The sequence below is a fragment of the Halictus rubicundus genome, chromosome 12 (assembly GCF_050948215.1).
Source record: "Halictus rubicundus isolate RS-2024b chromosome 12, iyHalRubi1_principal, whole genome shotgun sequence".
In the NCBI taxonomy this organism is placed as follows: domain Eukaryota; kingdom Metazoa; phylum Arthropoda; class Insecta; order Hymenoptera; family Halictidae; genus Halictus; species Halictus rubicundus.
In genome coordinates this window covers 4,915,017-4,924,190 of record NC_135160.1, presented here as the reverse complement: position 1 = coordinate 4,924,190, position 9,174 = coordinate 4,915,017, and the positions used below count along the sequence as shown (strand labels likewise).

General features: G+C 37.6%; 2 protein-coding genes across 2 annotated transcripts; one reads left to right on the top strand and one right to left on the bottom strand.

Annotated features, from left to right (window-relative positions):
- Positions 1–13: 13 nt before the first annotated feature.
- Positions 14–2,811, top strand: LOC143359589 (zinc finger protein 346). Its single transcript, XM_076797619.1, has 6 exons — positions 14–172; positions 370–566; positions 815–953; positions 1,026–1,055; positions 1,976–2,115; positions 2,188–2,811. Exons 2-6 carry the CDS (start codon positions 378–380, stop codon positions 2,353–2,355), a joined length of 666 nt encoding a protein of 221 aa, XP_076653734.1. The 5' UTR covers positions 14–172; positions 370–377; the 3' UTR covers positions 2,356–2,811.
- Positions 2,771–9,127, bottom strand: LOC143359580 (dynein regulatory complex protein 1). Its single transcript, XM_076797601.1, has 12 exons — positions 7,069–9,127; positions 6,731–6,945; positions 6,345–6,453; positions 5,822–6,172; positions 5,137–5,534; positions 4,860–5,076; positions 4,616–4,742; positions 4,330–4,544; positions 3,968–4,272; positions 3,654–3,904; positions 2,966–3,357; positions 2,771–2,894 (listed from the first exon to the last, which is right to left on the bottom strand). Exons 2-12 carry the CDS (start codon positions 6,868–6,870, stop codon positions 2,829–2,831), a joined length of 2,571 nt encoding a protein of 856 aa, XP_076653716.1. The 5' UTR covers positions 6,871–6,945; positions 7,069–9,127; the 3' UTR covers positions 2,771–2,828.
- Between the last annotated feature and the right edge of the window lie 47 nt (positions 9,128–9,174).

The following is a 9,174-nucleotide window of genomic DNA, read 5'->3' as shown; positions in this document are numbered from 1 at the left end:
CAGGCGGCCAACGCGAGAACTTGCGCGTCTGACGGGCCGACGAAGGAGAGCTGGTTCCATTTACAAACACGATTGCCCGCTAAATAACATTCACGGTTCATTGAAGGAGGATCAAATTTACTACACAATTATTACTGAGACTCATCTTAGCCGTATTCGACGTCACAAACAGGTATACCCGGAAAATTATTTTGGAGTTTAAGCAATTTCTCATTAATTCGAAATTATATTCATTCAGGTTCACTCTATAAACAAACTTTTTGCACGAGATAATGTTTCAAGTCTTGAAATATTGCGATGTATTAGTTGCTCTTTGAAATTTAGCAAATTTATGAAATTAAATTACCTTAATTAATTATTACCTTTCAGTTTTAATAATGGCCGTACCAACGGAGGTTGTAATGAATTCGAGCCTAAACGACCCTGTAACCAAAGCGGTAGTGGATAATATAATGGGCAATTTACCCACAAAGAAACCTTTTGTTCGTTGTGACGATTGCGACCTATCATTTACAAGTCAAACTGTATTAGATACTCATTTGCAAGGTGCCAGACATGCTAAACAGGTACGTACAAATGGAATTATAAATTATAACCAAAAGACTATCAAAACCAAAGATAAAAATGTACAGACTATCGGTTAGCTCCAGGTCCAATCGCAATGTTCACACTATGGGTACTGCTCCATTCTAGTTGGAACATTTGATCTGACTAAATGTGTACGAATAGTCTGTACCGAGCCTTATTATTGAATTCAAAAATAATTAGAATAGGATAGCAATGAAATCGAAAAGAAACAGAACTTTTTTTATAGATTAGGTCTAAAAATATAATGGCGTCTCTTGAAGAAACAAAAGTAGCATTCACAAAAGACGAGGAAACAAATGGGCTAAAATGTAATGTGTGCAACGTGTGTCTAAACTCTATACAACAATTACAAACACATTTGAATGGTATTTAATACATCAAGGTCTGTTTTACATTATTATATTTATAATAGATTGAAAAAGCGTTTTGATTTTTAGGGAGCAGGCATAAAAAGAAAGCAATGAGAGGTAATAAAGCCTACTTAATACGAAAATCATTATACGGAGTTAAATTTACTCGCACACTGTGGATTAATAAAATAATCGAAAAGAATGTAGTTGTGCTAATCTATTGCTTAATTTTGTTTGCATTTGCATGCTTTATACTGCTACTCACTTTTGCTTTTCATGCGTTTCTATAAATTAATGCAAAGCTAACTAATTTCATTCCTGAAGAGCTTTAATCGAAACAACTGTTGCCGAGATGCTTGGTGATGTTTTCACGCACTTGTTTAATTTGTGCATCATTATTTATTTTTTACTATTTATTATTATTTATTATTATTTATTGTACATTATTTATTTTGGCCAGACTGAAAGTGTATATTTATTATTTATACCGTTTGTGAGCATTTTGTGTCTGAAAGAAACTCGATTGTGAGTTATATAGTTACTGTTATAATTAATAAAGTTAATGTTGTTCACAAAATAATCGCATATCTCATCCATTTTGTTATAATCCTTTTGCAAACGCATAAATTTCACGTGTATACGTCCTTTCGTATTATTATTTGGTTGACTGTTCATAAATGCATTTTTAATTTATTACTTTCCGCTTTTAACGAATAACATAAATTTTCAATTTTCAAAAGATTTTCTTCACTTTCTGTCATCATAATATAAATTTATTGCATCTGTCTTGGTGTTCCTAAGATTTTATTATTGTACGGAGGAAACTAACATTAAATATAAGTAATTTCAACCTGACAAAGACTTGCTAATGCACCAATATGGAAAAACATTTTAATGATATCTTTTGTTGGAACAGTTTCTATTAATGGTTGCTTTTTCCATAGCATGAATGTAGTGTTCAAGCTGATTTATTATCACATTTGACCGCAACAGCGGTTGTGATACATAGATAGTGTTGATCGCACATTGATGCTTAGGTGAGTGGAGTGGCAAGGAAGTTGGAAGTTCAGTGACGTCAACTCCCATGAATGCCCAGGACAACTCTGCATCGAAAGATGTGTCTCTTTCGTGTAACATGTGCAACAAGATTTTTAATTCCCCAACACAGTACAATGTGGTACGTAAAATAAGAGTAGACGTTAATAATTAATAACTGTTTTTGATAATGCAATTTAATGTTACGTTGCAGCACATAACATCAAAGAAGCACACTAGTAAGTTGAAGCAAGCAAAAATTCTAAAAAAGAAAAGGTTCTTTCCATATTGGAAGAAACCTAAGCCTGGTTCGAATCCCAAAAATCTTGTGCAATCGTTGTCAAATAATTTTGTACCAGGAGGTTTTACAAATCAGACATAGGGAAAAATCCATTCAAATCGATACATCTATTTTAATGCATATAAAAAATGTTTACTTATTGTTCTTTCATGGAAAGAAACGATTTGAGAACCATTTCATTCTTTATGTCAGTTTGATTTTCATTTTAACATTATGTTGTTCATTATTTTGTTATAAACATTCAGAACACGAAATGTTCTGAACTTTATACTTGCTTTGCAGTATTTCTTGACTCTTTATTATGCGAGGTATTCAACGCGAATATTTTTATCAGCATAATTTTTTATAAATATGATGGACGAAATGCTGAGCAGCTGACTATATAATGTGTGTGATATGTATTAGTAAAATATGTTCGAAGTATTCGTAATATCCTTATTAGTAGACGAAGTAACGCGAAAAGATACTGATACATTGTATGAATGTATATATGTCCATTAAAAAATCGCATAAAAATATATAATGTTGCTAGCAATACTTCTCACTGTATGATTTCAGGAGTCCTGTAATATGTATTGAATCTCTTTAGTGTTTCTTTCTAATAGCTGCACAGGATCAGACTGAAAAGTACGTATACAAAGTAGAATTAAAAAATCCTAAAAGATACATTTAATTTTTTCGCCAAAGTTACCTGTTCCGAATAACTTGTCAATAATCGAGTGAGTTCTGTATTTTGTTTCTGCAAACATTTTATATCCTTGTTCAACTCGTGCCTCTCTTTCAACACTAGATGGTACTTCTTCAGACCAATTAGCAAATTATCCCAAAGCCGTTCTTTCTCCGGTGAAAAAATATTTTTGTATCTCTGCCAGAACTCGGTGATATCATCGTCTGTAATGTTTCGCGAAACTGTAACCTTCACCTTGATTTCTTTCTTCTCGATGGGCACTATGATGTCCTGCCTTTTCACATACTCATATCTTTCTAAGAACTCTTTCAAAGCGTTCGCTACAAATTCTGTTTCAATTTCTAACAAATGGCCTTTGTCACAGACGAGTCGTCGTTTCGGTTTTCCAGTGGACTCTAACAAAAATTGACAATTGCTAAATGTTATTACTGGACTGTTAGTACCCGTAAGATATTTTAGTGATTTATCAGTAGACTGCGGATTGTATGCATTGATGACAAAAACGAGTTGGTACAACTTAAACCAGAAGAAAAGCTGAAAGCATTTAATAATACTAATGTATTATATTCAACTTATTAAGATGACTAAGGAGAGAAAGAAGCTTCAGTATGTCTACTGCGTCGTGCAATTGGCGCTGACAATTTTGATTTTGCATCAAAATCTGCAGTCTCCTAATTAGACTAAATAGTACCGTCGGTGACTTCTACGATTCCTTCAGCAACGCAAGTCGACGTATCCGTTTGTTCTGGGAATGGCGTATCCGTTTGTTCTGCGAGTGGCGTATCCGTTTTCGTCGTGGATGTTTCTACTGTTTCGCTCTGGGTTTCTTCCTTTTCTTCTTTATGAACTGGAGGCTTGGTGCAGCAAGGTGTACCGTGCATAGCTGCAACTAAAGCAGCTTCTGCTGGATGTGTTTCGCCGCAGATGGGGGGTAAAGTGGTCCTTCAAAGATTAAAAAAACCGTAAACTAAATTTGTAGGATATTATTTTTTTAATTTTACTTACTCGGTCGAAGAGCTTCGAGACGAAGACGCGTTAGATGAGCAAGTTTTAGACGAAGAAGTTTTAGACGATGAAGTTTTAGACAAAAAAGTTTTAGATGAAGAAGTTTTAACCGCAGAAGTTTTAGACGAAGAAGTTTTAGACAAGGAAGATTTAGATGAAGAACTTCCAGACGAAGAAGCTCTGACGGATTCTCCGCAAACGCTCGGTAAGATTACAGGTTTTGCTGTGCAAACTGGACAATAGGCATACGGTAAAAAGAAGTTCAGCAAAAATTGAAGTTCCTCTTCGGATGTAATTTTTAAAGCCTAAAAAGGATCTATTTTCATTTTCATATTTTCGGAAACTGGTTTTTACTAAGCTACCTCGAACACTTTGTCCAGTCGAATCAGCAGCTTGTCTTCTTCTGTGTAGTGTGACAGTAATTCTTTCAAAGTGTCTTCGATATAGTATTCACAGTGATCGGTAATTAATTTGGCAATGTGATTCAGTAGAGATCGTTCTAAATTAAACTGTTCCAATGTTCTTTCTGGCTCGTACGTTTTGGAGATCATTCTTCTCTTCTTTGCTTCCTCCTTCTCTTCAAATACACAAAAATATTTGTTGATTATAATCGTGTTTTTAAGAACATGATTCACGTTCTAATATTACCTTTTTTTATGGCACACATCGCGCCGCAATAAGATGTCAAATCCTCTTTTCGCAACAATTGCATTTTCGGTGGTTCCCATTCGAGTCCCAACAGTTGTTCGTGAATAATCTTATCCGCTGTTAAAATCTGAATTACTGACATTATTATCATCTGATTTATTACTGTATTCGATCGGTTGTTTACAAACGTGAATTATTAAATTATTAAACGACGAGTTGTAAAAATGTCGTTAGTGTCGTATACCTTATCCACTAACTCGTCCGCAGTTTGAATATTCAAATCCCAAATCTGCATATATTTCTTATCATTTATTGCGGCGAGATTGTTGGACTTTTCCTCCAGGTCTCGTATAGCTTTCTGCGATTTTGAAATGTCAGTAGTGAGCTTCTGAATTTCTGATTTTGTGGAGTCCTCTAGATCCGCGTACGTTTTTCTCAACCCATTGATCACATCCTGAAGCCTGAAATCGAATCGAAGACGGTCATAATTTAACATAAAAACGGTGAACAACGATACTAACTTATTTATCTTCCTCTTCTGCTGATTCTTCACGATCGTGTTCTCTTCCTCCCGACGTTTCAACACGGCATAATTGTAATCCAATTTCTCGACGTTCATCAAGCATAAAGCCTTCATGTTCTGCACCTCCTGCTGAAGACCCTGTATCTCCAACTCGAAATTGATCTTCAGTCGCCTAAACTCCTCCTGGTGCTCAATTATCGCTTTCTTCATGTCCTCCTCGTATTCCCGCATTATTTCTTTCTTCTTTTCTCTCGCTTCGACGGTGTCCTCTTGGTACTTTTTAAACAACGCTTTCCATTTTTCCATGGACGTTGCCAGAAGCATTTTGCGCTCCGATTCGATGACGTTTTCGATCAGCGTCAGCTCGTGGCGGTAAGCTTTGGTCATCGAGCGCACCTAAATTAAATATTTAAGGTATAGTATAAATACCAGGGGTCTGCAGTTACCCGAGCCGGATCGGGTCGAGCCCGGATCTCCAAAGTTCATAAAGTTAGGGTAACCACAAAATTATTCATTTTTCACGATATAAACTAGGGGTACCGGAAATTTCGGGTTTGGGGTCGGGAACCCGAAAGTTTGCAATGTTCGGGTACCCGAAGCTTCCCGACCCGAAACCGAAATTTCGGATGCCTGTAAATTGTACCGTGAAAAAAGAATAATATTGTAGTTCCGAAGATACAAACTTGATTTTCCATCCTCTCGATAAGCAAGTCGATGTCTTTGTTCTGTTGCTTCACTTCTTCAGCGAACTTGTCGTCGGCTTTCTCCAGTTCCTCCTTCAACTCCAAGATTAGGGCATTCTTTTTCTCTAGGACCGCAAGGCACTTGGATTTTTGAGCTTCCAATTCGTCGTGGATATCCAGCGGGTCTTTGCACGCGAAAATCTCGGGCCATTTTGCATTAATTTCATCATACTTCTCCATGTACTTTTTATCCTCTTCTTCGAGTACCTCCAACAATCTCCTCCTCGTATCCTGCACTTCTTTTCGTCTTTCCAGTTCCCTCGCATCGTTGGCTACTCTTACGCCGGTGACCTAAGAATACGCTATTTTATTACTGTTTTACAAGTGATGTTTACGATGAAAATATTAGTTCTTGAATTAAAAATTTGAGGACTTAAAGAAAAGGTGGTAGGTATTTTTAAAGGTTGCTAGGTTAAAAATAAATCTACTTAAAAATTTATTCGAAATTTTCAAACACACGTACGACTTCTACTCCTTCTTCTTGTAATCTTTCCAACTTTTCGAAACTATCGAGTATTTGTTGCTCGATAGCGGTTATTTCAATACCCGTGTCCTCTTCGATTTTCGCGAACCTGAACAATTTATTTCAAACACTTAAAAATTCAATGACGAAAAAGAACCGCGTTTTAAAAAAAAGTAAATTTAGAAGGGAAAATATCGTGGTTTAAAAAATCAAGGTAAGTGCTGATAAAAAACCGACGGCCTGTACGTACTTATGCATTTTCATGTTTCGTAAAAATAGAAAGATAAAAATAAAATAAGTTATGTTAGTATACAGATGTCCTGCATTTGAAAATATTAACGAGTAATCAAACTTAATACAAACGTTAATCATAATTGTTTATTTACTTTGTCCGCTCTTCTACGCGCTTTTGAATTCGCAGTTTCCGGGCCAACTTCCGTTTCTCCGGATCAGACGACAAAATTGATGGTCCTTCTGCTTCTTCTTCGCTTTCGGAATATATGTCAAATATTTGCGAGGTATCCATTTTCAGCTTGTAAAAATCCACAAGATTACAAAAATATTTTGACACTTATGGATTGATTGAACGCGCACGTAGATTCTATTAAAATATAAATAGGTTGTAGGAGTCCGTACGTGCGGATGGACAATACTGGAAAGAATTCAGATATTTCAAATAAACAATATTGTTTGTTCGATAAAAAAAAGTACTGTTTCCACTTACTGTTGGTAACACAGAAACAGTTCGTATTTTGAGCCGATAGATAGAGCTCGGTGTCCCATAATGCAACTTTCTACATTTGTCGATTAGAGGCTATCTTCGACGACACCTATACAATGTAACGGTACTTTCATACACTCCACACATTTTCGGTTACATTGTAAGTTCTAAGAAAGTTGCTCGGAAGACCGAAATGTTTAATCTCGAGTGATAAGTAAAATGTTCTTGGTAATGATAAAAAAACTTTTTCCTAAAATCGTATCGAACTCGTCCGAATATCACGTTGCCACGCATCTTGTAAACGTGGACGGAAAGAGGTAGTTGATCTTGAACGTAAAAATCTAATGCTCGTATGTTTCTTTATTCAGGTGTACAAATGTACTTTATTGAGAAGTCAAGGATATCAATTAAACAAATTAAGTGGTTAAAAAACGGTGAAGTAAGAGCATTGAACGATAACCAAGGCATTGGATAATTCTTAAAATAAAATAAATTGTGAATCAAATTATACGTCTCTGTTACTTCTATGGCATTAACAATACAATATCTCAAGGCATTCTTGTTCTCTGCAAGCAAATACAAGACACACCCAGATGTACAATTACATTGTTAGCTTCCCAAACGCAACGGAATACAAGAAATCCATTAAATGTTTAAAGATCATCGTACAGAGACAGTGTGTTCGTCAATGCTTTCATTTAGGATCAGCGACACATGGCACAGGGAGCGATACATGGGAGGATGATCATTTGGATAAAACGAATTCTATACAAATGAATTTATACAAATACGGAGTCACTGGCACAGAACACGCAATAGGCGTATCTCGTACGAAACGGTCATGAAATTGCTTCCGTTTTCGGACGTAGCGAATCGTGTGCGACAGAGAAATCGCTTTCTCTAGCCTCGATGGCGTGCCTCTAACCGACAAAACGAACATTCGGCATTGTCGTGTCGATAGAGTTGATTTCGTATGAGCGGACTGTCGTGAACCATGAAAAGAACGTACGCCACGAAAGGATAAACGAACAGTGGGTCTCAGTAAGTCGCAGGCACTACATCGACGCCATGAATCCACGACTTTGACGCGATTCTAGCGGAAACAAGATGGAGTACGGTCAGGTCCGGCCGAACGCGTTCCGGCGCCCTATAACTCTCAACTTGTTATTACTCGCATATTTTCGTTAATACGAATTGTATTTGCATCGTTTCAGCGGTACACAAGTGCCAATTGTCTAGACACAACTGTACCTTGAATAAATCGCTGCAATAATGCAGCTATTAAGAATATTACAAAATTTTCTCAAGGATAATTAAAAGGCTATTTTTCTTGTATTCATGCATTCCATCGACTTGACTATGAAGTGATGTACATGCTGGTGTATATCGGGGTACAATGAAATATGAAAATTTGAAATGAACGTTTCAAAGTAACATCGATCTAAACCGCGTGGAATAACCAGTTATCGCAGCGTACAGAGCGTGCACGTAGGTGTTCCTCGTCTCAAAGAAAGGCAGCCACAAGAGGGAAAACGTTGTCGAACTTGTAGACATCCTCGTCCCGTAACATTTCGATCGGCGATAGTCGGCCGCACAAAGCAAAGTGCGGGTCCGTTAAATTTTTCATCGGCGCGTGCACGCGGGGGCCGATAGCTCGCTCTCCGTCAGGGACGCGTTTGTTTGATCGTTACTTCCTTGATTAGAGAGCACGTCACAAAGTTAAGTACTTTTATTTTCGTAATAATCCGATTTTCCGTCTTTATTCCCGGTAGAAAGTACCGATGCCCCGGGTAATTGGCTGCTCCTAAACCGGCCCTGGAGAGAGCAAGATGGACGGAGAGGGAGAGACGCGCGGAAGAAAGATGGCGGATGGAGTGGTGACGCCGGTGACTGCGCGGGGTGGGGGGAAAAGGACAAAGAAGCGAGCGAGAGAGAGAGAGCGTGAGCGCAATGAGTGGGGGAGAGAGGAGGATGGGTAGACATGGGGTGCTGGGTGATTCGTTAAGAGGTGCGCGGAGGAGAAAAGGGATGGCGTGGATAGGGAGGGGAGGGGGCAGAGAGGAAAAGAGAAAGAGAGAGAGAGGGAACCGGCTCGACAGGGACGAGCGC

Coding starts and splice junctions, on each gene's coding strand:
- LOC143359589 (XM_076797619.1), top strand. CDS start 378: ATGGCCGTACCAACGGAGGTTGTAATGAATTCGAGCCTAAACGACCCT. Junction 954..1,025: donor ATTACAAACACATTTGAATG/GTATTTAATACA, acceptor TTTGATTTTTAG/GGAGCAGGCATAAAAAGAAA. Junction 2,116..2,187: donor CCCCAACACAGTACAATGTG/GTACGTAAAATA, acceptor GTTACGTTGCAG/CACATAACATCAAAGAAGCA.
- LOC143359580 (XM_076797601.1), bottom strand. CDS start 6,870: ATGGATACCTCGCAAATATTTGACATATATTCCGAAAGCGAAGAAGAA. Junction 3,358..3,653: donor AATCGTAGAAGTCACCGACG/GTACTATTTAGT, acceptor AATTTTTGTTAG/AGTCCACTGGAAAACCGAAA. Junction 2,895..2,965: donor TGACAAGTTATTCGGAACAG/GTAACTTTGGCG, acceptor CGTACTTTTCAG/TCTGATCCTGTGCAGCTATT.